Source organism: Crotalus tigris, unplaced genomic scaffold (genome assembly GCF_016545835.1).
Source record: "Crotalus tigris isolate CLP2741 ecotype Arizona unplaced genomic scaffold, ASM1654583v1 scf7180000024437.13266115, whole genome shotgun sequence".
In the NCBI taxonomy this organism is placed as follows: Eukaryota; Metazoa; Chordata; class Lepidosauria; order Squamata; family Viperidae; genus Crotalus; species Crotalus tigris.
In genome coordinates, this window is record NW_024100606.1 from 5,047,880 (window position 1) to 5,075,353 (window position 27,474).

General features: G+C 44.3%; 1 protein-coding gene across 2 annotated transcripts in view; it reads right to left on the bottom strand.

Moving 5' to 3' along the window:
* Positions 1 to 27,474, bottom strand: part of PARM1 (prostate androgen-regulated mucin-like protein 1) — a 70,613-nt gene that overhangs the window by 9,028 nt on the left and 34,111 nt on the right. For both annotated transcript variants that reach the window (XM_039331780.1, XM_039331781.1), the window contains exon 2: positions 6,234 to 6,911. In XM_039331780.1, coding sequence (XP_039187714.1) covers positions 6,234 to 6,911 — 678 coding nt within the window. The remainder of the gene's footprint in view (positions 1 to 6,233; positions 6,912 to 27,474) is intronic.

The window sequence follows — 27,474 nt, forward strand, 5'->3', positions numbered from 1 at the left end:
TTGCAAAATACTTGCCCAGGCTCCCTTGAAAGTCTAAGTTATTTAAAGGGCATCAAATTGTGGAAAGCTAAATGATTGTCCATCTTACTCTTCCCATGGTTAGTAAGAAAATATGCTACAAGCAGGTCCAAATGACTCTGTATAGCAGTGGTTCTCAACCTTTTTAATGCCGCGACCCCCAACCGGTCGTAAGTCGAGGACTACTCAACCGGTTGTAAGTCGAGGACTACTCAACTTGTGCAGCATCGTTTGCAGAATGGGACTTTTGGCAGGCTCAGCAGGGCAGAGACAGCCTGGACAATTCCTATTGGCTTTTGAAAGCCAATAGAATTAGACTCTATTCAAGAGAGTCTATTCTATTGGCTTTCAAAAGCCAATAGAATAAAAGGGAGTAGCACAGCTAAGTGTTGGAGTTATTGGATTATCTGGCCTGCTAGGCTGAGTCATTAGCTGCAGTAGGCCAAGGTATGAGGAAGTCGAAAGTAAAAAAGATTGGAGTAAACAAAGAAGTGCCGTGCGGTGCAAAGGAATGTGTTTTGGTGTTTTGTTGGTGCCGGGTGTAACAGCTGTAGAGGAGCGTGTGCAAATCAAAGCTGTAGCACGTGTAATATGCTAATATGCTGTGTTATAACAAATGTGGTTGGTGTAAGGTGGTCACCAGGTGCATATAAACCCGCCTTCTGATAACACAATAAAAGGGATGCTTCGGCTTTGTTCGAGGCTCCCATCCCGAGGAAACCACGTGTACGTGTCTGTTCTTCTGTACCCATGGGAGACCGCTGGGCGCGTGAAAACCCACAACTGGTGACCCCGACGTGATTCATGTTTCTGAGTGCGTCTCTTGGTACCCTCTTACTCACTCAGCGGAAGAGCTTACTGCAACTCAGGGCCGGTCGTCAGGGCTAGACGAAGCACCCTCCCAAAACATTACCGTGAGTATGGGGACAGGATTCTCTAAGCCTCAGGTTGTGCACCTCTCAGAACTTAAGGAATTGACCAAGTCATCAATAATTGTTTTGAAAAACAATGGGAAAGATTTGCCGCTTCCCACTAAAGGGGATTTGATCCTTCTCTTAAAATATGTATATCAAAATTGCCTTGTATATCCCGAAGGAGGATCCCTAAAAGTGTCGGTTTGGGTTAAATTAGGAAAGTATTTTCATGAATCCCCTCGAGCCCCTCCAAAAATTTTGTCTACATGGCGAATTGTAATTGAATGTCTCCAAATCCATGAAGATGCCATGAAAACAGAGAAGGGGAGGGTAGACCCCCCTCCTGCCTATAACTCTGAAAAGCCTGTAGACCCTCCGCCTGCTTATGACTCTGAAAAGCCCGATGATTTAAAAAAGGGACAGAGTGCAGAAGAAAAATCCTCTTTGGCAGTTTATCAAGCCGATGTGCTTTTTGAACCGTTCGTGCCAATAAAGGAGGGAGGAAAAGAACAAAGGAACATTAACGTGCCGCCTTCCCCTGCCAGCACCATCTCCAGGGCACTGGCCGAAGCTTATGAAAAAGGGGAACTGCAACCTGAAGAATATCAATTTTGTGCGCCTGTTTTTATTAATCCAATCACAGGCAATCGCAGATATGAAACAATTCCCATGAAAACTATTCGGGAAATAAAGCAAGCTGCCTCAAGTTATGGGATTTCTAGCCATTATACCTTGGGTCTGATAGGTCACATGGCTTCTACTTTTTATTTGTTGCCTGAAGATTGGAAAGGGCTATTCCATATGATTTTAACATCCTCACAATATGTGGTTTGGGAATCCGAATGGAAAAAGGAATGTCAAAAGATCGTTTTAGCTTGGCCGGGCCGTAATCCACCAACAGTAGACCAGTTAACAGGGAATGGAAATTTTACTTACCTGGGAGCTCAACAAGTAATGAACCCTTTGTTCTATTCTCATGCAGCCCTCGCAGCAAAAGCTGCCCTAACTCGGGTTGATGATCCGCAGAGGGGAACAAAAGGCTCTTTTGTAAAGATTTTTCAAGGGCCTAATCAGCCTTATGGGGAATTTGTGGATCAGTTACAAAAGGCCATATCTAGGGAAATCACAAATGGAATAGCCCAAGAGGAATTGTTGAAAAAACTTGCCTTTGAAAATGCCAATGAGGACTGTAGACGGGTCTTGCAGCCCTTAATGAGCAAACCTGATGCAGGATTGGCAGACTATATTCAAGCCTGTAGAATTGTGGGGACCAATGCATTTAACATGGAAACTTTGGCTATGGCCCTACAAAAAGCAGGAAGTAATAATGGGCAACCTGCGGGTAAAGCTGGTAACTGTTTTAATTGCGGGAAGCCTGGTCATTTTAAAAATCAGTGCCGGGCCCCGGGGGGGGGGCGCTAATAAAAGCAGGGGAGAGGGAGCCAGACCAAAAACTGTTTGCCTGCGCTGTAAAAAGGGATTTCACTGGGCAAACCAGTGTCGCTCAACCCTATGCCTGCTGATTCCCAGAAACCGGGAAACTAGAGCTGGGGCATTCAGCTAGCCCCGCCTCAAAGGCTGAATCTTATCATTTTGTCCTGGTGGCCTCTGAGACAATAACCACAGGCTTATCCGGGCTGTCATATTTTTTGCCAATCCGGCCGTCTGTCCCCTTTCCCCCTGATTGTGACACCCCTCTGTTAGTGTTTCCTCACCGTGACTTCATTATGCAGGGAGTAACGGCTATGCCATTTTTGAAAGACCCAGCTGACTTTACATCAGTCGCTTTGGCATTTACCCCTAACACTCCCATGACTGTGCTTGAGGGAACAGTAGTGGCAATTGCCGTCCCTGTGCCCCAACAACCACAAGTTTTGGCAATTGAGCAAGAAATTCAAAAGTTCCGCTCTTCTATGGCCTTTCAAGTCAATGGACGCTCCTTTTTTGGTATTCTAGATACCGGAGCTGATGTATCGGTCATAAGAGAGGAGGAGTGGCCCTCTGAGTGGCAGACCGACAGCGCACCGTCGGTTCGGGGAGTGGGAGGAGTCCAACACGCACGTGTGAGCAAACACTGGCTTTCTGTGATCTCGGAAGAAACATCAGTCACTGCCCACATTAAACCTGTCATTCTTCCGCTTCATATTAATCTGTGGGGTCAGGACTTGATAGTCAGTTCAATGCAAAATTAATTTTGGATTAAGATGTCTCAATTAATAAAGTTAAACCTCTTGACTGACACCCCAGTTTGGGTGGATCAGTGGCCTTTAACCAAAGAAAAATTAGCCGCTCTGGTGCAATTGGTAGATCAACAATTAGAGTTAAAACGCATTGAACCCTCATTGAGTCCTTATAATACTACGGTGTTTGTCATCACCTTTTTAACCCCTGGGAAAGTCACTCCTATTTCCATCAGAATAAGAAAGCATTAATCAAACAATTTAATCTTTCAGCTGCTGAAGCTGCTGCCATCGTTCAGCAATGTCCAACCTGTAGCAAGCAAGCACACTCAATACCACTTGGAGTAAATCCTCGTGGCTTGGAGAGCTGTCAAATTTGGCAAATGGATGTTACTCAATATCCTCCCTTTGCCCCATGGAAACATCTTCATGTTTCTATTGATACATATTCTGGCTTCATTATGGCTTCCCCCCAGAGGGGTGAGGCCACTAAACATGTTATAAATCACTGTATTCAGTCATTTGCATTGTTGGGATGCCCCAAAGAACTTAAGTCAGACAACGGACCTGCTTATATTAGCTCTGCTTTTGCAGAATTCTGTACAAAATGGTCCATTATTCATAAATTTGGCATTCCGTATAATAGCCAAGGTCAAGCCTTGGTTGAGCGAGCAAATCAAACATTAAAAACAGCTCTCAATCAATATTTAAATGAAAAGGGGAAAATCGCCCCTGGCCTCCCAGCAGTGCAAAACATCCTTAACTTGTGCCTTTATACACTGAACTTTTTAAATCTGACGGGCGATCCATCATCAACAGCTGCCTCTCGTCATTTTTCAACAGTCCCTCCCCCTACTTCAAGACCTCCAGTTTACTATTGACGGCTTCCAGACCCCACGTGGAAAGGTCCTGCAGAGCTTATTACCTGGGGGAGAGGCTACGCTGCAGTAGATGATCATGGCAAAATCATTTGGACTCCAGCTCGCTGTGTTTGCCCTTATTTGGTTCAATCTCCACCATCCTAACCAGACATCAGACGACCATGGACCCTGGGCCCACAACTCTTTTATGAAAGATGTGCAGAATATTTCTCGTCTTTTGAACAAGACTGAGTGTTGGATGTGCATGCATATTCCAACCCTGGAGGAGGGGGGACTTTTTATGCATGCGGTGCCTTTTAATACAACTGGCTGGAAACAATTTCCCTGGTCTAGAGGGACCCTTTCCAATGCTATGGTGAATTATACGGTATACACAATGGGAAGCAGAATCCAGGAAAAGGCAGCGTTTTGTTGGGAATATAAGAACACTGCTAAAAACTCTGTTTTAGTAGGCAGATACCCATATTGTGACATCACATTTCAACTTTCAAACAACATGACTAGACCACATCCCTTTAAGAAAATTCCTCTTTTTGAATCCCTTGATGATTTTTCTGATTATATGTGTACCTATCAAATAACTGGATGCTCGCTATCAACAGGATGTCACCCCGGCAACACAGACACGATGTCCACACTCTTCCTTTGCAGTATTGTAAGAGCCATGGTTCGCCAAACTGTGCAAAGCTCCAGCCTGACTACAAATATATTAAGTAACGTCTGGATGCTTTGTGGCCGGCGGGCATATCAACGTATACCTCCACGGTGGTCCGGCCGTTGTACATTGGGCTTTCTTGCTCCCTCAGTTTTTGTGTCAGATCAGCCACCTTCAGGCCGTTTGCGCAATCGAAGAGATCTAGAAAATGGCCTGGGAGGACCTGGCAGTACAGGAACGCAAGTTGCACGATCTATATTTCCATCTATGGGGGTAGCCATGAATTACAGAGACATCTATGCATTAAATAACTGGACTAGACACATGTTCAACACTACCATTCAGACTACCAAATTGTTAAACAAGGAAGTGGCAGAAATACGAGAGATTGTTCTGCAAAATCGTTATGCTTTAGACATTATCCTTGCCTCGAAAGGAGAAGTATGTGCCTTAATCCATTCTCATTGTTGTGTTTATATCTCTGATTATAAAGCCAATATCACAGGTACCATTGAGCATATGGAAGACATGGTTCGCCATAATCCGTTACAATCCAACGGATCTGGCGCAATAAACACTTGGGATGCCCTATGGTCTTGGCTACCTGACGGAACCTGGCTGCGATCATTGGTTTCTGGTATTATAACTATTGTGATTATTTTAGTTTTGATATGTTGTTGTATTCAATGTTTGCCCTCTTTGTTTATGATGTTTAAAAATTTTTCCTCAGGAACTGTCACCCATCAACAGGTCAATTTAGTAACTACACCTATCACTGCAGTTCAGCTACCCCTGCTAACCAAACCGGCCTTCACTTTGCCAAGCGACACTGAGGATGACTTCGTATAAAGCGGTCCCTCCTTATTTTAAATAAAACAGAAAAGTAGATATTGGAGTTATTGGATTATCTGGCCTGCTAGGCTGAGTCATTAGCTGCAGTAGGCCAAGGTATGAGGAAGTCGAAAGTAAAAAAGATTGGAGTAAACAAAGAAGTGCCGTGCGGTGCAAAGGAATGTGTTTTGGTGTTTTGTTGGTGCCGGGTGTAACAGCTGTATAGGAGCGTGTGCAAAGCAAAGCTGTAGCACGTGTAACATGCTAATATGCTGTGTTATAACAAATGTGGTTGGTGTAAGGTGGTCACCAGGTGCATATAAACCCGCCTTCTGATAACACAATAAAAGGGATGCTTCGGCTTTGTTCGAGGCTCCCATCCCGAGGAAACCACGTGTACGTGTCTGTTCTTCTACACCCATGGGAGACCGCTGGGCGCATGAAAACCCACACTAAGGAAAAGGAGGTAAAATGGCAGACTGCGTTGTTTGGTGACCCCCGTGAAATGGTCGTTCAACCCCAAATGGGGTCCCGACCCACAGGTTGAGAACCACTGCTGTATAGCAATATTATTATGTCTTTTTTTTCTTCCCATTACTTATCAATGAGAAAGAACTTAAAGATCTATCTATTATTCATATTTTATTTTTTATAAATTTATGGAGAGAGAGAGAGAGAGACGGAGGGAGAGGGAGAGGGGGAGGGAGAGGGAGAGAATCATTATCATTATAGGCAGTTAAATGTATTGGCTCACCTGAACTCAAAGCCCGCTGAACCTCTTGCATGGTTACCTCTGAGGAGAATGTGGTTCTGCCAATAGAGGAGATCTCAACAGCTTTACTTGTTAAAGTACCTTGTGAATATGTAAACGTTCCCACAGAGTTTGATGAGGTAAGTGGCTTAGTAGTGACTCCAGAAGTGATTCCTTCAACAGGGTGTTTCTTGGATGTCACAGGTACTGTGGACACTTCTATACTTGATAACTGGATAACTGAAGAGCTGGTGTATTCCTCAGGAGCAAATGAACTGCTTCTGATGGATGATACTCTCATAATACCTGAAGTGGTGGTGGCTACAGTTTCTGCAGGGGAAATATTAGTTGTTGCTGAGCTGTAAACGGACATCACCGAGCCTGGCACGTGTTCTGTGCTTTGTAATCCAGTGCTTGATTGTGATAACAAATTAGTTGTTGATATGGTCATCTCTGATGTACTTGATCTGTCATTAGGTGTAGACAATGGTATTATAACCTTTTCAATAGGTCTCAGTGTAGTTGTAAGGGAAAGAGTAACAGGACTTGTAGCTGCTTTTAGAGTATGTACTGCTAAACTGCTATTGAGTATAGGAGTCTGATTGGTTAATTCTGTTTTTACAAAGGAAGCCATGTTTGAGGTGGCAGGTATACTCATTGAAGAGGTGTAGATATTTAGTCCTGCATAGATGAATATGAACATTTATATTAGTAGCATTCAAGACAACAGATTTACTTACATCATTGTCTTTTAGATATCTGAATTAACACAGGTACCATTAATAGTGGGGCAACATGGTGACTTAGCGGTTAAGAAGCTGGGCTTATTATCTGGAAAGCCGGCAGCCCAGTTCGAACCTGAGTGCTATGTGATAGGGTGAGTTCCTGTCCTTACCCCAGCTCCTGCCAACCTAGCAGTTGAAAAGTATGCAAATGCAAGTAGATAAATAGGTACCACTTCGGTGGGGAGGTAACACCACTCCATGATGTCATGCTAGCCACATGACCACAGCTCAATGGCCTTGAAATGGAGATGAGCACCAACCCTTATAGTCGGCCATGATTAGCTGAGTAAAATCTGCAGGGACTCCTTTATCTTTTTTATCACTATTAGTCTATTATTACTTTTTAAAATTGCCATTTGTTTTAATTTATTTTCAGTGTTAATTATCATCATTAAACCCTGAAGATAAACATAGGACAGGAAAAAGATATTTAAACAAAAGTTGCTATTTAGTCCTGTGGAGAAATGAAAGGACAATATTTAGATAAATTATTCAGATGAGAACTTTTATCTTTTCATGTTAGTATTTACACTTATCAAAATAGGCGTTCAAAAATACTGAATAATGGATAAATACTCTTATCTATATTACTCGGTGAAATAGGTACATTCAGATGAAAAGCAAAGCTGCAAACTTACGAACTGTGTAGAACAAATGTTTCTCTAATTGGCATTAGAAAAGAATTAGAATTTCTCCTATTTCCTTACAAGATTAGCCAGCTAGGAAATAAGATTTACAGCCAATAGCTATAATTCGATTTCTGTTTCTCTTAAGCTTCTTTAGTGATAGTTTTTTTTTACTCTAACATGATTTGTCTGTTGCTGGAGCAACGCCTTCAGGTCCCTCTAACTGCTATAAAATCCCAGCTCTTCTCACCTCCCCTATTGAGGCTGAGAGTCATCTTCTCTATATAACATCCCTGTAAACTCAAAGAAGAAATACTGGAGATTATCATCAAAGAATTAATATATTCAGCATTTTCTCCCCCCCCCAAAACAGAATTCACTTTCTAATCTAGGAGATTCTGGTAGGCTTTCATTCCTGTAGTTGCAAAACCAAGAGAATGTGAGCAGTGAGAAGTGACTCTGAAATGTAAGGAGTAAATAAATGAATCAGAGATGTTCTAGCAGATGGTCATTACAAGATCCAGAATCTATGGTAAAAAAATAAATAGCACTGCATATTTGCACCATTCAGGCAGATTTCAGGATTGCATTTTTCTCAGTGAAAAAGTTACATCTCTTTTTTAGTAGAAACCCCAGAATGGCTTCAATACTGGGGAGGAATATTTGTAGAGATATGAAGCTGGAGAAGTTACTCAGAAACTGCTATAAAAACAAAATGCTCAAAAGCATACCCTCTGGATTTGGTTTTAAACCCAAATTTGAAATATCCCAAGTCATCTGGTTTTGCATCTGTAAAATGGCTGATCTAAAATGGTATGGCAAAATTTTTGGAATGTGATGATTTGTTTTACATTTGAGTCAAATCCCTATTTCATATGAACTTCTTGTGTCTTTCATTTTCAGGCTGCCTTGTGTAACCCACAGTCCTATGAGTTGCTGTTTCCAAAGAATACAGGGAGATATAACGTCACAACTCTTGACAGCAGCAGCACTTCTACCTAGAGAGTGAGGTCAACTTCAGTCTAATTGCACTACTACACTTGGCCTAATTGTGTGCTATTCCTCTTTTGATCTTGCCCTCTTATCTTTCTGCTTCAGGCAAACTGTTTTTAAAACTAAATTTAAAATGCATGCATGTCATAAGCTCACCTTCAGTCACTTCACTAAAACTAAACAAAACATAAAAGCTGATCTACTACATGATTGGAACAGAAGCTGCATGAACCAAGTGGTCCCATTTTCCATGGCCTTTTTTTTATTGTGCTTAATCGTAACTTTATAAATTGAATTTTTTTGGGGGGGAAAAAGTAGAAGCAAAGGAAAGTACAAAGGATACTGAAGGGAAAAGAGATAAAACACAGGTAATGAAAAACATTTTGATAGTTAAAAAATCTATAAATTTATAATTTATAATTAGTAATTTATAATATTGTAAAGTATATCTATTTTTTGAATAAACTCAAGAGCCCCTCCTTGATTTTCAAATTGCTTCACTCAGTATAGTTCATCTAAATATATTATGTAATATATTTATAATATATTATAAATTATATTTCACTTGAAACTATGAACTACAATACATCAATACAATACTCAAAGATTATTAACCAAATTAAAAATATAAATCTATATGTAAGCTATTCTCCACTTCAATCATGGATGAAGAACAGATACAGCTATACATTATAGTCCAATAATAGTTTCAAGTTAGAATTAAAATCTACATCAAATTTGCTTTTTAAATACAAAATTATTCTGGACATTAAAATATATTCCCACAATTAGGTTAGTCATTTTCCAGGAAGGCATCAAACATTCCTTCCAGTAAAAGAATGTAAAATCCTTGCAACCATTAATGAGTACCCAAATCTAATTCAGTATATTTTAAATCAATATATAGTTTCATGAAATTCTATAAAGATATCTATTGAACAATGTTCGGTTCAATTACAATTCTTAAATTCTGTTCCATTCTACTATGGATAATTTTCCAGAATTGTTTGACTTTATGGTATTGGGACCACATTTGCCAAAGACACAAAAACAATCCAATCTATTTATTACGTTTCAAAACATTTTAGGGAAGGAATTGTTCATTTTAACAATTAAAACTGCAGTAATATGCCAATATCTTACCTTGAAATTCCTACTGTCATATCTCTATCACTGTATTCAAATTCTGCATCCATTTAATCATACAGACCTGGCCTTTTCAGATTATGAATCAGAAAAGAACAGAAAAACAGAGTTGGAAGGGACCTTGAAGGTCCTCTAGTCCAATCCTCTGCTCAAGTAGAAGACCCTATACCATTTCAGACAAATGGTTGTCCAATCTCTTCTTAAAAATTTCCAGTGAACAACTTCTTGAAGGCAATATATCCCGCTGATTAGTTGTGTCATTCTTTGGAAATTTCTTCTTAGTTTTAGATTGGATCACTCCTTGGTAAGTTTCCATCTGTTACTTCTTCCCTTGCCTTCAGGTGCTTTGGAGAAGGGGCGTTGTCTTACCTGAAAGCCTCTTCTCAGCATGGAGATGGAGAATCCATCAATGGGTTTTCTGTCTGCCTGCTCTTGAGACCAAGTTAGCCAAGCTTGACACGCCCCCTGTTGCTAGGAGGACCCAGTCTTGATAAGGGGGAAAGCGACTGATGCTAGTATGAGGTGTTGGCTCTCAGATCCCCAATACCGGCCTAACAGAACCTAGGGGCGGATGTGGATTTTCCATTTCTGTGCTAAGAAAAGACGTTCAGGTAAGACAACGCCCCTTCTCCAGCACAGGAGATGGAGAATCCACAAATGGGACATACCACAGCCTCACTGTCTCAATGGGTGAGAAACAGACGAGGCCGGATCAGTGTCCCCGGAAACCACCTGCTGAAGGACCCTCCGACCAAAGGAGGCATCCGTGGAAAAAAGCGGTCAATCTTATAATGGCGCACAAACGGAGGGAGCGAAGACCATGTTGCGGCTCTGCAAATCTCTTTGATGGATGCCTGAGTGGCCCATGCTGTAGAAGTCGCAGCGCTGTGAGTAGAGTGGCCCATGATATGACTTGGAGCTGGCAGCAAAGATGACTGGTATGCTTCTGCGATACAGGCTCTGATCCACCTACCTATTGTGGAAGCGGACATCTTTTGCCCCCGAGAGGCCGGGAGGAAGGAAATGAAGAGGGCCTCCAACTTGTGAAAGGACGCTGTGCGCTTGATGTATTGATGCAACACCCTGCGGACATCCAGTGTGTGCCACTGCCGCTGGGAAGGATTGGGACAGAAATCTGGCAAAATGATTTCCTGGGCTCTATGGAAGAGCGAATTGACCTTGGGCACGAATGTGGGGTCTAGCTGGAGAACCACCCAGTCCTGGTGAAAAATGCAAAGATCATCCCTGAGTGATAGAGCTGCCAGCTCTGAAATGCGCCTGGCTGACATGATCGCGATCTGGAAGGCGAGCTTGTGGGATAAGGACCTTAATGTTATAGTAGTGAGGGGCTCAAAGGGAGGTTTAGTAAGTGCAAGAAGCACCCGAGGCAATTGCCAAGAGGGATACCTGTGTACCACAGGTGGCCTAGTGTTGCTTGCGCCCTTGAGGAAGGCGCGTATTCTGGGATGGTGAGCCAGAGGGACCGAATTGGCGCAAGTAAGTAATGTTGATAGAGCCGCCACCTGTCTACGGATGGTCGCAGAGACTAGGCCTCTATCCAGGCCATCGAGAAGGTAGTCTATGATCTGAGGGATAGTCAATTCTGATATGTCCAGTTGCTGCCTCCCGCACCAATGGCAAAAAATTCTCCATGTGGAGTCATAGATGCGATTGGTTGTCGGTCTGTGAGAGGCCTGAATCATGGAAATAGCCCTAGATGAGAACAACTCCTGGGTCATGATTCAGCGCTCAAGTGCTAGGCAGCTAACTGCAGCCACTGAGGTTCTGGGTGCCGGAGGACCTCCTGTTGCAGGGACACACGATCCATGGGGGAGAACAGGAGAGATTCACCAGGTCGGCAAACCAGGGTCTCCGAGGCCAGTATGGGGCCATGAAGATCACCTCCGCTCGCTCCTGCAGCAGCTTGCGGATCAGTGGGAGAGGAGGGAAGAATCAGTGGGAGAGGAGGGAAGGCGGAGAGTAGACCCTCCGGCCATGGGGTTCACAGGGCATCCGTCCCCTTCGCCCCTAGGGAGTAATAGCGGGAGCTGGGCATTCCTCGGCAACGAGAAATCAAGGACCAGTTGACCGAACCTTTGGGACATCTTGGCGAAGAGATCCATATGTAAACCCCATTCTGAGTGATCTATGGTGGAACGGCTCAGGATGTCCGCTTGCTAGTTTTCCTTCCCCGAGATGTGTTCAGCTCTGAGAGAGGACAGGTTGGACTCTGCCCAGGAGCTTAGTAACTGGGCCTCGAACATGAGGGACTTGGACTGGGTACCCCCTTGCCGGTTCACATGGGCCTTTGCCGCCACATTGTCCGTAAGGACCAATATGTGTCGTCCCATCACCTGGTTGTGGAAGTGGCAAAGAGCTAGATGAATGGCTCTGAGTTCCAGCCAGTTAATATTGTGTCTCAAATCTGCGCGGGATCAACGGCCCTGCGCAAAGTAAGATCGTAGGTGAGCTCCCCAACCGAACAGACTGGCATCTGTCGTAATTGTGAGACAGTTGGGCTCCTTGAATAGTGACCCCCTGGCTATAGCTTGAGAGAACCACCAGCGAAGGGACCTCAGAGTTTGGAGCGGAAGCCTTACCTGTCGGCTGGATGAGTTGACGCTAAACCGCTGAAATGGGAGAAGGAACCACTGGAGGCTCTGTAAATGGAGTCTGGCCCAGGAAACTATGGCTATGCAGGAGACATCTTCCCTAGGAGTTGAGAAAGCAAGGCCAGTGGGACGGTGCGGTCTTTGTATACTCAGCGAGCCAGGTGCCTGATGCTGGCTAGACGTTTCTGGGAGAGATAGCCCATGCAATCTGCGGTGTCTATGATGGCCCCTAGGTGTAGGAGTCGGATCGAGGGGACCGTCTGGCTTTTTAGAAGGTTCACCGAGAACCCGTGCTATTGGGGGACCTGGATCGTTAAGTTCAGGTCCAACTGAGCCACCCGGAGGGAGGACGATTGAATAAGAATGTCGTCCAGGTAACACTGAACACGTACTGGTACCCTCCATAAATGCGCGGCCAGCACAGCCAGAATCTTTGTGAACACCCTGGGAGCCGAGGACAAACCGAATGGGAGGGCCCTGTACTGGAAGTGACGGCCCATGTAGTAGAACCTGAGGAACTGCCGGTGGTCTGGAAGGATGGGGATGTGGAGATACACTTCCATGAGGTCTATAGACATCAGGAAGTCTCCTTTTCTGGCGCTTCCTAGGATGGACTAGAGTGATTGCATCTTGAATTTTTTGTATGCAATGTGGTAATTCAGACCTTTGAGGTCTAGAATTGCCCTCCATCCCCCCGAGGCTTTGGGAACCACGAAGAGGATGGAATAGAATCCCCTTCCCTTCTGATCTGGTGGTACCGGTTCTATGGCCTGTATGTCCAGAAGATGACGAATGGCCTCTTGCATAAGACCCTGTCTGACTAAGTCCCGAGACATGGGATAGGAGATGAAATGACCTGGGGGACTGGACACAAATTTGAGGGACAGACCGAATTGAATAGTTTGCAAGACCCAGGCGTTTGTGGTGGTGAGCTCCCACTGATGGAAGAAATGGGAGGGATGGTCCGAGAGTCACTTGGACTTCCTGAAGGGACGACCGCCCCCTCAAAATGGCCGTTTGCTCTGATTTTGTTGTCTGGACTGAAAGCCTATTCTATCATATGGATGGTCCTGTCTGGGCGTGAAGGGGCAGGAGGGCTGGGCGACTCCCGAGCCCAATGCTGGCCGAAAGAGCTGCCTACGGCCATAAGGAGTAGTGCGTCTATCGGATCTCTTGGTGAGATGGGCCATGACCTTCCACTTGTCCTTATTCTCCACTAGATATGGATTCAGGGCCTCCCCAAATAGATGGCCTCCTTGGTAGGGGGCCGTTGCTAGACGCCATTTGGACTTGGCGTTGGCCTGCCACTGCTTGAGCCAAAGCATCCATCTTGCTGTAACATTGGTGACTAGAGATCTGGAAGCAAAGTTGGCCGACTGCAAGGTTCTGTCTGACGCACATTCTGTCACTGCAACCAGTTTGCTTAAATCCTGATGGGTCCATATGTCCTCTGGAGGGAGCCTGGCCTGAAGCTGGCGAAGCCATAGGAGGGAGGTCCTGACAAAAAAGGAAGCACATGTGGCCATTTTAATTGCCCATGCTGCCGCCTGATGAGTTTTGCGGAAGGTCAGATCCCATCTCCTATCCTCTGGCTTAAGTGCCTCGGCCATGTCCCCCGATACTGCAGACGAGGACACAAGAGGGGTCCAGGCTTCATCCACCTTTGGTACTTCAAGAGCATCAGATAGATCTGATGAAGTACTAAACAATTTTTTATCTGTCCCTCCCATGGAGGGGAAGGAAACCGGTGAAGCCCACTGTTTCCGAACACCGTTCAGGAAAATCGAAGGGCAGGGAACATGGTGTTGGGTCGCCACTGTCTCGAAGAACACCGGGTTCGGGTTTGAGTCAGACAGAGTTTGCGGTTGAGGGAATTGGTCGGACCCTATATTGGCCGTGGTGGTGGCCTTGCGTAGCAAAGGCAGGAAAAGGGCCAGGTAGAAAAGGCCTCAGGCAGAGAGGGGTCCAGGGGGAGATCCTCCTCCTCTGACCAAGTAAAGTCTGGCTGGTCATAATCATGATCTGAGGCAGCGCTGATCCCAGCGCTTGTGGAGAGCCATTGGGGTGGAGGGAAAGATCAAAGGGAATCCACAAACCTGAGGATGAGGAAAGGAGAATTCAACAATGGGATATCTAATCTGCTCAATAAGGAATCAGAGTCTCTTCAAACCTGAGAGCCAAACCTGACATATCTTCAAGAGCTTGAGAACAAGTCAAGACTGGATCCTCCTAGCAACAGGGGGCGTGTCAGGCTTGGCTAACTTGGTCTCAAGAGCAGGCAGACAGAGAAAACCCATTGGTGGATTCTCCATCTCCTGTGCTGGAGAACAGGTTGTACTCCTTCTTTGTGAGGGACCTCAAATATCAGAAGATTGTTGTCATACACCCCATTCCTTCTTTTCATTAGTTTTGCACTTAATACATTTTTGGGAGGGTTATCATGGTGACAAAAGTAGGATGCAGTATTCCAACTGTGGTCTTAGTAAAGCAGTACATAGCAGCACTAATACTTCAGCTAATCTTAATAGTATTCCTTTGGTGATGCAGCCTAGGACTGCATTGCATTTTTTGACAGCTACAACACACGTGCTGGCTCATACAGATAGTCCTCAACTTACAATGTTTGTTTAGTGACTGTTCAAAGTTACACCACCACTGAAAAAAATGACTTAGATCTTTTTCACACTTAAAGACCAATGCAGCATCTCCATAATCATGTGATCAAAATTTAGGCACTTGGCAACCGACTCATATTTATGGCTGCAGTGTCCCAGGATCATGTGATCAGCTTTTGTGACCTTCTGACAAGGAAAGTCAATGGGGAAGCCAGGCTCACTTAACAATCATGTTACTAACTTAACAACTGCAGAGATTCACTTAACAACTGTGGCAAGAATGGTTGTAAAATAGAACAAAATTAATTTAACAAACATCTCACTTAGCAACCAATTTTGAGATCAATGGTAGTACTTTAGTGGTTATCCACTAGAATGCCTAGATCCCTCTCACAGTTACTGCTGTCAAGCCAGGTATCATCTATTTTATATCTGTGCATTTGGTTTTTCATGTAAAACCTTACTGTTTTCGCCACTGAATTACATCTTGTTGGATAGGGTCCAGTCTGTCTTCAAGTCTGTGAAGATCCTTCTGAATCCTGAGCCTATCTTCTAAAGTGCTGGCTATTTCTCCTAATTTAATATCATCTGTAAATTTGACAAGTTCCCTCCCCCCACCATTTTTCTATCTTACCAAGAAGCAGTTTTTACTTGTGGTCTACTTTGTCAAATGCATTACTGAAGTTCAATTATGCTATGTTCACATTTCGCTGGTCCATTAATTTAGTCACTTCCATCTCTGTTACTACTGCAAGCCGAGAGTTCTGCAAATCCCTCCCCCATCACCCTCTGGTGCCTGGCTGGAGACTCTTAAGCTAATTAGTGGCAAGTCTTTTTTTTTTAAAAAAAGCAACAGCCCCCCCCCCCAGCAGCTGAAGATGCTGGAGCTGACTAGCAGCAGTTGTTTTTTTTACAGAAATAACAGCAATGGCTGCAAGCCCTGCTTGGAGGCAATTTAGTTCCTGAGCCCCGCACCAGAAACTGCTGATGGGCAGCTGGTGGAAAACCATCCCATTTCAGTTAACATGGCAGCTATCAGAGGATAGTAAGTCAGATCTTTGTTCATTTAACAATCTATTTGATTTAATTAATGAATTTGATTTTAAAATTTTGCAAAATTGAGTCGGATTTATATGAGTTCTTTGACTTACGAGCCTAATAGCCAGGCTCCAGTAGGTTCGTATCTTGAGGACTACCTGTATGGATTGCGAACTCCTGGAATGCACCAAAAACTGGAAACACAAATTTTGGTGGCCCATAAAGATGGAATCCTGTCATCCCACATTCCTTGGATGTAAGAAAAATTCACATGGAAGTATGAATTACGATATGGAGTGCCACAAAAATGTGCACAGTTATGCAAATGAATGCATATATTAGGCCAATAAATGAAACACTATAATAGGAATTGACAAAGAAAATTATTTCTGCATCACAGAACACAGAACCATCTTTTAGATCTCACAAAAGAAAACCCCTAAGGCAGTAATTTTAAATTATGACAGTGTAATATGTGCAACAGATTTGCAACACTAGAAACAGTTTGATAATAGAACGAATTTAGCTGTTGGTTCCTCTCCACTGGTTTCACTGTTGAAGTAGGGCTGGCTAGATCAGGAGTTTAGACTTCATGGCCTTTTCCAATTCTATGATTCTTTATATAACAGTTATGTTTGAACATTACTTAAAAATGCTGCCTTAATGATGAATAATCCTGAACGTTTTAGATTCTCCTGCCAGAAGAGATGGCTGAAGAAACCAGCATGACTTGATCCCCTCTTAAGAAATTAGAGATATATGTCAAGATGTCATGAAATACTAGTATATGAAGGTAGATATGATATGAAATCCTAGTATATGAAGGTAGATGTGATATTGTTCATCCCATTATTGAATGGGATGAAACTCATCACTGGAATGTACTGATGGAAGGATACAAACTATTCAAAAGAAAGAGACCTAACAAAAGAGGAGGTGGAGCTACATTATATAAAAAAGATCACTACATCTCTACAGAAATACACAAACCAAGGATGAAAACCTCCTAGAATCTATATGGGTCAACATAAAAGGAAAAAAGAATGCCACTGCTATAGGCATATACTACAGGCCACTCAACCAAGCAGAAAAAATAGATGAACTTTATGCTAAACAACTAACAAATGTATGTAGGAAACATATCACAGTAGTAATGGGAGACTTTAACTACCCTGATATCAACTGGGAGACAAACTCTGCAGTAAGTGGAAATCAAACAGATTCCTAACCAATCTGGCTGACAACTTTGTCATCCAAAAGATAGAGGAGAAAACTAGAGGAAAAGCTATATTAAACCTAATTCTTACTAATATGAAAGAAATGATAGAGGGAATTGAAGTTGCCGGAACTTTGGGCGAGTTCAATATAACGCAAACACAAGCAACAGTATATAAGCCAGCTAGTGTCTTAAACTTTAAAAGAACCGATTTTAACAAACTCAGAGAGAGCCTAAGAAAAATTCAATGGATAAAAATCCTAAAGGGGAAAACAATTCAAGAAGTGTGGGAAATTCTGAAAAATATGATCATGAAAGTCCAGTCCAACACAATAACATTGAAAAAGAAAAACAAGAAATTCAAGAAAAAACTAGCATGGTTGCACAAAGATCTCTGATAAACTGAAAGACAAAAAGGACAAGTACAAAAAAATGGAAAGAGGAACACATAATTAAGGCAGACTATCAGCAAATAGCCCAAATCTGCAAAGATGAAGTCAGGAAAGCAAAGACTCAGAATGAACAAAGACTTGCAACAAAAGTCAAAGATAATTAAAAAAAGTTTTTTTCAACAAATAAATAACAAGAAAAAAGTCAAGGAAAAGAGCGTTGGCTTACCTGAACGCCTTTTCTCAGCATGATGAAGAAGAATCCACCAATGGGTTATTTCAGTCCTCCTGCCCAATCAGACCAAGTTGTCAAGCCTCCTCATTATCTGGGGACCTCCCAGTTTTCATCGACGGGCGAAGCCATTGACAACAGTTTGACATGATGACTCTCAAGCAGGTATTAACGATAACTAACAGAACAACCATCCCACCCGAACCTGACTGACTTCTACTAAGGGAGGGCGTGGATTCTTCTTCATCATGCCGAGAAAAGGCATTCAGGTAAGCCAACGCTCCTTCTCCAGCATGATGACAGAAGAATCCACCAATGGGATGTACCAAAGCTTCTTGAGTCCCTAAGGGTGGGAGTCAGTAGGGGCCGGGCCCCCAGATGGTGTGACTACTTGTTGTAGGATACGTCTACCAAAGGCGGCCTCAGCCGAAGCAAACTTGTCTAAACGGTAATGTCTAATGAATGGAGATGGCGACGACCATGTTGCCGCCCTGCATATGTCCTGAATGGACACCTGTGTTGCCCACGCCGCAGTTGTAGCAGCACTGCGGGTAGAGTGAGTCGTCACATGAGGAGGAACTGGTAAGGCCAGAGAGATATAAGCGCTTGAAATACAGGCCCTTATCCACCTCCCTATGGTGGAAGCCGAAACCTTTTGCCCCATAGACGAAGGCTGAAAGGACACAAATAGGGCTTCCGACTTACGGAACGACTTAGTGCGCTTGATATAACATTGCAAGGCCCTCCTTACGTCCAAAGTGTGCCAGCGTCGTTCCAATTCATGTGACGGGTGAGAGCAAAAATTTGGGAGGATAATCTCCTGTGCCCTATGGAAAACCATGTTAACCTTTGGAATGAATGAAGGGTCAAGCCTGAGAACTACCCTATCCTCATGGAACGTGCACAGCTCTTTTCTAACCAACAAGGCCGCTAACTCTGAAATGCGCCTGGCCGAGGTAATGGCAATGAGAAAGGAGACCTTGAATGACAAGTGTTGTAATGAGCACGTTTTGAGTGGTTCAAAAGGAGAAGATGTTAGAGCTTGAAGCACTCGAGTTAGATCCCAGGAAGGATACCAGTGAATTACAGGCAGTCTGGTATTTGTGACCCCTTTAAGAAAGGCCCGAATGGCTGGATGTCTTGATAAGGAGGCCGAGGAGTCCCATGACAAAATTGAGGACAGGGCTGCTGTCTGCGCAAAGTGTTGGGTGCCAACCCCTTGTTGACGCCCCCCATTAAATATTCCAGAACCCTGGGAATCGTCACCTGTGATAGACTTACGTGTTTCTTGTCACACCATTGACAGAAATGCTTCCACGTATGGTCATAAAGCCGGTTCGTTGCCAGTCTCCTGGCCGCCTATATCATAGCAATCACCTCCGCCGAGTTAAGATTCCCTGTTTAGGGTGCGGCGTTCAAGTGCCAGGCGATCAGTTGAAGCCATTGGGGATCTGGATGTTGTAGATCTCCCTGTATCAGTCTTATTTGGCTGTCGGGAATCCTCCATGGAGCTAAAAATGAAAGACTCGCCAGATCCGCGAACCATGGTCTCTTGGGCCAGTAAGGGGCGATGAAGATCACCTCCGCTTATTCCTCCAGGAGCTTTCTGATTGCTGCTGGAAGTAGAGGCAATGGAGGGAAGGCATACAATAGGCCTTGTGGACACCTGCTGCGAAGTGCGTCCATTCCCTCTGCTCCCCGAGAAGGGAACCGGGAAAGGAATCTGGGAAGCTGAGCTTCTCTGGGGAGGCAAACAGGTCCATGATCGGACTGCCAAATTTGGCTGATATCTCCCTGAAGATATCTGGATGAAGCATCCACTCCGAATGATCTATTGTCGACGTGCTGATGAAATCTGCCTGTCGATTTGCCTCCCCAGAAATGTGCTTGGCTCTGGTGGAGAGCAGGTGTTTCTCTGCCCAGGTGCCCAATGCTCGGGCTTCTGTCATGAGGGATTTGGACCGTGTGCCCCCCTGCCGATTCACATGGGCCTTTGCGGCCACATTGTCTGTTCGAATCAGTACATGCTGGCCCCTGACTGCTGTGTGGAATTTTTGAAGAGCTAGATAAATCGCTCTGAGCTCCAACCAATTTATGTTGTGTTTGAGATCTGCTTGCGACCCCCGACCCTGAGCTATCTGGGATTGGAGGTGAGCCCCCCAGCTGAAGAGACTGGTGTCCGTAGTCACCTGAAGGGGGCTGGGTTCTTTGAACAGGCTCCCTTTGCTGATGGCCGATGAAGTCCACCAGCCAAGAGAAAACCGTACCTGATGGGGAACCCGAACCTGTCTGTTGGACGTACGGTATGCTGTCTTTGGTATGGGAGAAGAAACCACTGAAGCTCCCAGGTATGTAGCCGAGTCCACGGCACAATCGCTATACATGAGATCTGTTTTCCCAGGAGCTGAGAAAGCGTGGCTAATGCCACGGTTCTGTTCCTGCGTACCTTGTGAGCCAAGTCCCTGATGCTCCTGCACATGACACGATTCCGTGTCTATTACTGCTCCCAGGTGAAGCAGATGGGTAGATGGATTCATCTGGCTCTTTTTGAAGTTGATCAGGAAGCCGTGGACCTGCATAGCGAGGGTCAAGTCCGAATGGGCGGCTGAGACTGATGGGGACTGGATCAGGATATCGTCCAGGTAGCACTGGACCCTAACAGGGGCCAGTCTCAAGTGAGCTGCCAACACTGCCAGGATTTTGGTAAAGACCCTGGGGGCTGAGGGGAGGCCGAAAGGAAGGGCTCTGTATTGAAAATGGCGGTTGAGATAGTAGAATCTTAAGTTCCTGCGATGAGCTAGGAGAATAGGGATGTGGAGGTATGCCTCCTTCAGATCTATGGATGTTAATAAATCTCCCCACCTGATACTGGTTAGGATGGAGTGCAGTGTTTGCATTTTGAACCGTTTGTAATGAAGGTGAAGATTCATATCCCTTGAGATCGAGGATTGCCCTCCATCCCCCCGAAGACTTTGGGACTACAAACAGGACTGAGTTGGGAGAACCTCCTCTATCGCCTTGATGGCTAGTAGATGCTGTATAGCGTCCTCCATGAGCCCCCTCTTTACTGGGTTTCTCATGACTGGGCAAGACACAAAGTGATTGAATGGAATGGATTTGAACTCCAGGGACAGGCCTTCCCTTATGGTATGCAACACCCAGGTCAGTGGTTGTGGTCGTGCTTTCCCATTGGCGAGTAAAGTGAGTGAGCCTGCCACCAATGGGAGGATTTCCCTCCGAGTCATTTGCTTTGGCAGAAGGACCAACCACGTCGGCCACGAAAGGAATATTTGGGTTGTGGCTGGTACCTGGACCTGTCTCTATAACCTGTCCTGTCCAGTGAGCGCTCCTGTTTGGGAGCGATCGGTTGGTACGGTTGTGCAGACTCTGTTGCTGTCCCTGCCCGAGAGGGCTGCCGGCGACTGTAAGGGGTGAACCGCCTTGTGGACCTCTTTACCATGTGGGAGATCACCTTTTGCTTCTGTTTATTCTCAACTAAGTATGGCGTTAGTGCATCCCCAAATAATTTGCCACCTTTGAAAGGGGCTGTGGCCGCGCGCCACTTATGCTTACTTTCGGCTCTCCAATTTTTTAGCCACAGGAGTCTCCTAGCCACCACGTTGGAAGCCACAGCACGGGCTGAATGTTTGGCTGAATACAGAGAGGCATCGGCCATGTATTTGGAAATGGCAAGTATTTTTGTTAGGTCTTGATGTATTCTAGTTTCCTCAAACGGGATTGTATCCTGCAACTGACGCAGCCAGGTGATAGAGATCCTTGCAAAGAAGGAAGTGGCTGTCGCTGCCTTCACAGCCCAGGCAGATGCCAAGTGCGCTTTGCGTAAGGCCATTTCAGATTTTTTATCCTCTGCCTTAAGGGCGTCCGATACATCAGCTGGAAGGCTGGCAGTGGAGAATAGCGGTGCCAACGATTCATCCACTTTTGGAACCTCTAGTACGTCTCCGAATGCCTTAGGCATGTCTACCATTTTGCGCTCAGTTGCACTCTGTGATGGCTGGGCTGCTGGTGATTCCCACTGATCCTGAACATTTTGGAAGAACAACTGGGGACAAGGGATATGGAGGTGCGTGTCTACAGGCAGAGCAAACAGAGGATTGGTTTCCTGATCGGAGGAAGACTGAGGGGTTGGTACCGACTGAGGGGAAAGCTTACTTGCCTCGCACGCTCTGCGTAACAAGGCCGGAAATAGTGAAGCATTAAAAAGCTCCGCCATGGGTTGGGATTCGTAAGATGGTTCCTCGCAATCCGACCAACCGTCCTTGCCTCCCCCGTAATCTGAAACATCTGGGTCCGAATCAGGGGATTGGGAGGGAGAGACCATACCTGATTGATCCAGTGGAGGCCTCACGACAGTTGTTGGTGTCGAAGAAGAGGATGGTCCTGGAACGGAGGGGGCTTGTTGATGACTCGCTGATGCCATGGCTTGGCACACTGCCTGTGATATCCACATTTGGAGCTGGTCGGAGATGGACTGCTCTAGTGGAAGCTTAACCCCGCAGCAGATGGTGTGCTGGCAGCAGTGGGCACTGCAGATGAACCTGGCAAGGCAAAGTTCTCCCCAAACAAGGGTGGGCCTACCTGACCAAGAGTCCGAGTTGGGACCTGTTGATACACTGTCTCCGGCGACCATACTCTGGATGTGGATGGTTGAGGCTCTCTCCCATCCGGTGGTGCGGAGGTCAGCAATGTGAGACCTCTTTCAGCAGACAAGCGTTGGGCCCGGGAGAATTGCTTCTCCAGGGCTCTGTGGGTGCGTTTAGCCATTTTGTCGCTTGCCGCGCCAGCTTTCCTGCTGTGCTTAGATTTGGATCTCGCCTTACCTGAAGGAGGCTCGGGTGCCGGCTCAGTTGAGGCGGGAATGACCTCCATGTCCAAGGAGCGTGGCTCAGAAGGATCTGCCGTTTCCATCAAAACCAACCCAAAGTTGCCTTTGGCCTGATTCGTTCTGCAAGGGACGTCAGAGGCCTCCGCGGGGGACTGACCTTACGTGGATTGGGTGGAAATGAATCACACGTGTCCCACAGTAGTGGCAATGGTCAGGATGCTGGAACAGCCACCAGATGCAGAAGGGGGCAGACAGGCAATATGGTGACCAGGCTGAAGAACCAGAGCTGCTGCTGGTACCACACTCTTGCTCACTGGTGTCTGGATCAGGTGATGGCTGAAACTAAGACTCAGATGAAGGAGTCAACAATTTTGTTAATCAATCTAGTTTAATACAATTGACATTTGTAGTTCACCCCCGTTATTATATTCAAATTAGATTTTTTTTAATTCAAAATGGCAATTGCCAGGGGTAGGGCCTCCAAAATGGCGGGCTCTATGAACGTTCCCCTGGAGGGAATAACAGGAGGGAGGGGGGGGGTAAAGAAGGGTGTGTGTGAGGAATAAAATTAATGCTGCAGTGCAAGGGACCAGTGACTGCCACAAATGAGGCTAATTGGTATCTGCTATTTGGCCCAGTGCACGAAGCAGGGAATTGTGCCTAACAGCTGTTAGGCGCAAAAGGCTTTGCCGCTGCCCCATGAGGCTCCTAATGCTTCCACGGTGGCTTTAAGTGATTGTAAGGCCACCGCTGAGCCTTCCCTTGTCGCAGCAATAAATAAGGTGTTTAGAAGTGATCAGAAATGGGAAAAAATTGTCGTGAGATTAGGCTTTTGAAATCCAAAATGGCGGCCGCTAAGAGTCCCTAGCCAAGCCCGGCCAGGGAGAAGCCACGAGGCTGCGAAATTGGTGATCAGTAAGGAAAGGAACCACGTACACGAAACTGAGATCTTCCAACAACCCCTTTGAAATTCGCACAGGTTAAACCTCCCCCCACTGTTTAGGGCGAGGTTTGTTTGTAATTCAGCAGGATGCTGAATCTGGGGAAGTGAAAAAACCACCCCCCCTTCCTTGGAAGGTTTTATCCTAACCCTGAGGACGGGAAGGCAGCAAATTCTTACAGAGGGGAAACAAAACTCTCACTAAGCTGCTAAACTCTTTTAAAGACTCCACCAATGAGTAAATTTTCTATCAGACCTGCTCCAACGTAGAGAGAGTCAAGAAATCACGTCTGTATGGGTGAAGACCAAGATGAAAACTGGGAGGTCCCCAGATAATGAGGAGGCGTGACAACTTGACAACTTGGTCTGATTGGGCAGGAGGACTGAAATAACCCGTGGATTCTTCTGTCATCATGCTGGAGAACAATCGGTCCACTGAAGAGAGAAGATGACAAGAAACTAACAGGCAGTAGAGAGAAAGCAGAGCTGCTTAACTCATTCTTTGCATCAATCTTCACCCAAAAAGAAACTATAGCCCAACCTACCTAAAACCTAACTGTAAAAGACAGACTAGAAATAAAAATTAAAATAAGCGAGAAAATGGTAAGAACACAAATCACTAGGACCTGATGGATTATATCAGGTAGGAGCTGGCAGATGTTATCTCAGAACTATTGTACCATATTTTTCAAAAATCCTGGAACACCAGGCAATTACATGAGGATTTGATCTGATCTGATGTAGTTCCCATATCCAAAAGAAAAATAAAAAAACAGACCTAGGGAACTACAGACTGATCAGCCTAATATCAATACCTGGGAAGATACTGGAAAAGATAATCAAAATGCAGATCTGCAAACATCTAGAAACAAATAAAGTTATAACTAAAACCAGCATGGGTTTGTTAAAAAACGGATCATGCCAAATCAATCTTATTTCATTCTTTGACAAAGTGATTAAATTAATAGACCAGTTAAATGTTGTGGACATTCAACAAAGTAGACCATGACCTATTTCTTGGTAAGCTAGAAAAATGTGGGCTAGACAGCATCATATGTTCATATGTTCATATTAGTAAAATTGGAAGGGACCTTGGAGGTCATCTAGTCCAACCCCCTGCTCGGGCAGGAAACCCTACACCATTTCGGACAAGTGGCTGTCCAGTCTCTTCTTAAAAACTTCCAGTGTTGGAGCATTTACTGCTTCTGGAGGCAAGCTGTTCCATGATTAATTGTTCTCACTGTCAGGAAGTTTCTCCTTAGTTCTAGGTTGCTTCTCTCCTTGATTAGTTTCCACCCGTTGCTTCTTGTCCTGCCTTCAGGTGCTTTGGAAAATAGCTTAATTCCCTCTTCTTTATGGCAGCCCCTGAGATATTTGTAACTGGCTGATAAACCCTACCCAACAGTCGTCCTTAATGGTATTACATCTACATGGAGGGAAGTAAGCAGCAGATACCACAAGATTCCATCTTAGGCCTAGTATTCTTCTATATCTTCATAAATGACTTAGATGAGGGAACAGAAAGGAAACTCATCAAATTTGCAGACAACACTAAGCTGGCAGGAGTAGCCAACACCCCAGAAGACAAGCTCAGGATCCAAAAAGATCTTGACATATTTGAATAATGGGCCCTATCCAACAATATAAAATTTAATGTGGAGAAAAGCACATTATACTTAGGCAGGAAAAACCAAAGGCAAACCTGGCTCAAAAACAGGTTTGTGAGAGGGACTTTGGAGTCCTAGTGGATGATCACTTAAATATGAGCCAGTAGTGTATAGAAGTAGCCAAAAAAACCCTAATAAAATCCTTGCTTGTATAAACGAAGGAATAGAATCAAATTTACCTGAAGTATTAGTATCACTTTATAAATTCTTAGTAAGGCCACACCTGGAATACTGCATCCAGTATTGTCACCACATTACAAAAAGATGTTGAGACTTTGGAAAAAGAACAAAGAAGAGCAACTAAGATAATTAAAGGCCTGGAGACTAAAACATATGAAGAACGGTTGCAGGATTTGGGTTTGGCTAGTCTAGAGAAAAGAACTACAGGGGACATGATAGCAGTATTCATATTTGAGAGGAAACTTATTTTCCAAAGCACCAGAGGGCAGGACAAGAAACAATGGATGGAAACTAATTAAGGAGAGAAACAACCTGGAATTAAGAAGAAACTTCCTAACACTGAGGACAATTAACCAGTGGAACAGCTTGCCCTCAGAAGTAGTGGGTGCTTCATCACTGGAGATTTTAAAGAAGAGATTGGACAGTCTTGTTTGAAATGGTACAGGGTCTCCTGCTTGAGCAGTGGGTTGGATTAGGAGACCTCTAAGGTTCCTTTCATCTCTATTCTGACTGATTGATTTGTTCTCAAGTTATTAGGAGAAAAACAAGCTAACTAGAGAACCACATGATTCAAAAACCTGTGTGGGCAAGCAGTAGTCCCAACATGCAGCCCTCAACTATTTTTTGCAGGTCTTAGACACCCATCTAACAAGAAAGGAGAAACTTAAGTTGTTTCCCAGTAATTGAGATAAAAACCAAATCACAATGTGATGCTAACTATAATATTTTAAATTGTACATTTTAAGTTCTAAAACTTATATATCACAGTGAAAAAAAATAAAAATCCACATTCTATCCCTTGAATGAATTGTCTTGAATGAGTGGCCCTTTCCCCCTTTGTGGTTCCCAAGACCTTCAAAAATATTACAAGTGGCCTTCAGCTGCTCAGCTCTGGGAATGGAATTGTATATAAGTTGTACCAATAAATAAAGGCCTTGTAAGAGGAAAGCCATGCTAATCTATGACAGCCAAAAAAAAAAAAAAAAAGATCTAATAGCACCCTTTCAGTATAACAAATTTTATTAAAAGTCCTTAGCTTTCAGGACTCTTTCCAATAAGTCATAAATATTACTTGGATGGTACCCTTTCTTGAGACTTTAGGTGGCTTATAATAAATCTTCAGTGCTAAAAAATCTCATTCCTATTTTACTTGTGCATGTTTTCAATGTAAAATGTTCAATTTCCATATTTCTCTAAGCCTAGGGATGCTGCTAATAGTCAATACGAACAATACTTAATATGGTTTCTTTGTTACTAAGCTTTAATGTCTTTGCTGTGGTTCAGTTGTTTTTAAATGCCAAAACCATAATTAGGAATGTCTCTGACTAGAGTTATTCTGAAACTGACATCTAAGAAGAAAATAAGTAGTGCCTATATTCAATCAGCCTAGCTTGCTGTTAGTTTTTTTTAAAAAATAAAGCTAATGGTATTTATAAACAACCTTGTCTTTCTAACCTGCTTTCTAGATACCTTTCAAGTTGGCTAAAATTCAATTTTAGCACATATCTGTCTTAATTGCAAGAATGTAATGTTTTGCCCTGGGGTTTATAATCAACTATAACCTCCAGGTCGGATTACTTCTAGGTCATTTTTGACAAGGGAGACTTTGAAACTGTTACCAGAGAAAAATAGCTTAATGCAACTTTAATTGCTTCTCATTTAGCAGTCTACTTTCTACTTTCATCCCGAGAAGCAGAATAATAGAGTTGGAAGAGTCCTTAGAGATCTTCTAGTCCAAGCGCCTGCTCAAGCAAAAGACCCTATACAATTTCAGACAAATGGCTGTCCATTCTCTTCTTAAAAACCTCTAGTGATGGAGCACCCACAACTTCTGGAGGCAACCCGTTCCACTGATATAACTGTTCTAACTGTCAGGAAATTTCTCCTTAATTCTAAGTTAGACTTCTTGTTGATAAGCTTCTGTTACTTCTTCTTTTGCCTTCTGGTATTTTGGAGAAT